Raw genomic sequence first — 2,989 nt, forward strand, 5'->3', positions numbered from 1 at the left:
TGCGAAGCTGCAAGGACCATGCTTTCATTTGCGAACTTACCACTCTATTTTTGGGCTGATGCAATCGGAACTGCCTGTTTTACTCATAATCGCTCCTTGATTAACAAAAGATTCTCAAACACTCCTTACGAGATTCTCAATAAACGAAAACCTAACGTTAAGTTCTTTCATGTTTTTGGTTCGAGATGTTTTATTTTTAACTCCAAAGAGCAAAGGAACAAATTTGACATGAAAGCAGACGAAGGAATCTTCTTAGGGTATTCTCCTACTTTGAAGGCATATAGGGTTTTGAACAATAAATCTAAAAGAATCGAAGAAACCTACTTTGTCACTTTTGATGACAACTATCTCAAGAAGTATCAGAAGTCTAACAATCCATCCGAAGAGATTTTTCCATCCACACCATCTCAAACGATTCCTCTGATGAACTTGTATGAGGAATTCATGAATTTGTTTGATGAGCCTGAGAAAGCCATCTCCTCTGAATCAAAGGCCAAGGATAATCAAGAGGATGAGTTAAAGAAGATCATCGACAATGCTACAAAAGATCTCGAATCCAAACCACAAACTCCGAAGAATCCAGAAGTGAACACTAATATTTCAAAGACGTCTGAAGTTCCACCCCAAACACAACCTACTTCCACTACATTCCAGGGGGAGGGTTCCACTTCAGCCTCCACACTTGATACATCCGTTGAGGGGGAGTATTCAAACCCTGAATTCTGTACTGATGTTCCGATCCAGGGGAGAATCCAATTCCGAACGTTGAGTCACATGAACAAAACGGACCAAAGATCATCCCAAGACTCAGGTTATCGGAGCTCGATCTTCAGGAGTTCTCACAATAGCTCATCAAAAAGTGAATCAAACTGCATTACTTTCTAAGATGGAATTTTACATGTTCAATTCGTTTATCTCCAAAATTGAGCCCAAGACTGTAAAAGTTGCTCTTGATCACTCTGATTGGGTGTAAGTTATACAGGAAGAGCTTACTGAATTCGAACCAAACAAAGTTTGGAGACTGATTCCAACTCTGAAGGATGCTTCTGTGGTCAGTTTAAAATGGGTGTTTCGGAACAAGCTTGACAAGGAAGGGAATGTTATTTGGAACAAAGCTAGGTTGGTTGTGAAAGGATACTGTCAGGAAGAAGGCATAGACTACGAAGAGACATTCGCTCCAGTTGCAAGACTTGAGTCTGTTCGCATTTTTCTCACCTATGCAGCCCATAAGAATTTTGAAGTCTATCAGATGGATGTTAAATATGCCTTTTTGAATGGTGAGTTAGAGGAAACAGTTTATGTTGAGCAACCACCAGGTTTTGTGAACGAGAAATATTCAAACCACCGCTACATCTTGGATATGGCTGTATACGGTTTAAAACAAGCTCCTCGAGCATGGTATGGAATCCTTACCTAATTCTTAAAACAATCAAAGTTTAAACAAGGCTCGGTCGACCCAACCTTCTTTCGTAAGAAAGATGGTGACAATCTGATGATCGTCCAAATCTATGTTGATGATATCATTTTTGGATCGACCAATCCTAGATTGACTGCTGAATTCCGAAAGTTGATGGAGACTAAATTTGAGATGAGCTGAATGGGTCCTATTAATTTTTTCCTTGGTTTAAATATTAGACAGAGTTCGGAGGGGATTTTTTTGTTGAATAAGGTGTCTAAGTGAAGGGTTTTGAGCATTCTAACACTCCTAAGGTGTACATGCAACCCTAGAAACCTTGGATCTATGTTTGACTATGATACATGCAAAATACTTTTTCCAATGTTCAAAATCCTATCTAGCATACATGGGGAACTTTTAAACATAAAGTATAGCTAGAATTACATACCTTGTAGTTGATATGATTCCTTGAAAACCTTGTGAGCCTAGCACCTCAAGTGTGATGCCTCAAATGTCTCACACAAATGCATTTGGAATAAACTTGAGAGAAATGTCACACTACTTGAAATCGGCTAGCCCTCAAATGCATGCATAATGGCCGATTTTGGTGAATAACATGAGGCTTATATAGTGTGTTACGATTAGGGTTACACCATGTAAACCCTAATTGTCATAACTTTTCATTTCCATGACCCATGGGTTTTATAACCACCATGGAGCATCCTATGGGTTTTAGCCCAACTTGATAATCCATGGAGAATTAGCCCACTATACAAGTATGGATGATTTACACAATCAACCCATATATTTAATTAGTCTTCTTTTGATCACTTAATTAATTCCAAATTAATTCTTGATCAATACTAATTAAATAATAATATTAATATATTAGAACTTATAATATATTAATAAACCATAACTGTTATTTCTCTCATTTTAGTCTATCCAAATGCATGATGCCATGCAACCCAAATGGACCATGCCAAACCGGGTCAAGTACATACCAGAAATAGTTATGGACTTAGACACCTTATCCAACAGTATCCCACTTGGATAAGTCTAATAACTATAACTGCAAGTATGACTTCAAGAACCGATCAGCAATCGTAGCTCTTTCAAGGTCTCGCGGAACTGAGATGATGATGATACGCCATTTAAGATAAGTGATCATATAATCCTTTGTTCTAGATATCAGCCAGACAAATACATGGAACAATGTCTTACTTATTGTCCAGCGGTTTGTTTCTTGATTTCCGATTTGTTTGACAAGAACTTAATCGAACACATCAATTTAGTTCTGACCGGGCCCGCTACATGGGTCAACACAAAATCATCGAGGGGCCCAGATATCGCTTCTAATCCAAGAAGGAACAGATAAACTTCGACTCATATGCTTGTTCTACTACTTGTTGAATCATACACAAAGGCATGTTTTATAACATCGAGTTACCAATGCGTTTTCGTACAATCAATGCATAACCAACTCATAGGCAACAAGTCATATCTCTAGGTTTGAAGACTTATATGATATTACCGTCTCGCGATCACTCGAGATAAATTCCATGAGGTGATACCAGCGAACGTGGGTTGAAT

At 38.2% G+C, this 2,989-nt stretch overlaps 1 protein-coding gene across 1 annotated transcript; it reads left to right on the top strand.

Moving 5' to 3' along the window:
• The first annotated feature begins 228 nt into the window (after positions 1-228).
• Positions 229-1,417, top strand: LOC145157613 (uncharacterized). The gene is made up of 2 exons (XM_079076640.1): positions 229-811; positions 1,134-1,417. Exons 1-2 carry the CDS (start codon positions 229-231, stop codon positions 1,415-1,417), a joined length of 867 nt encoding a protein of 288 aa, XP_078932766.1.
• The last annotated feature ends 1,572 nt before the right edge of the window (positions 1,418-2,989 follow it).

The sequence above is a fragment of the Lactuca virosa genome, chromosome 2, assembly GCF_052849685.1.
Source record: "Lactuca virosa cultivar CGN04683 chromosome 2, Lactuca_virosa_CGN04683_v6, whole genome shotgun sequence".
In the NCBI taxonomy this organism is placed as follows: Eukaryota; Viridiplantae; Streptophyta; class Magnoliopsida; order Asterales; family Asteraceae; genus Lactuca; species Lactuca virosa.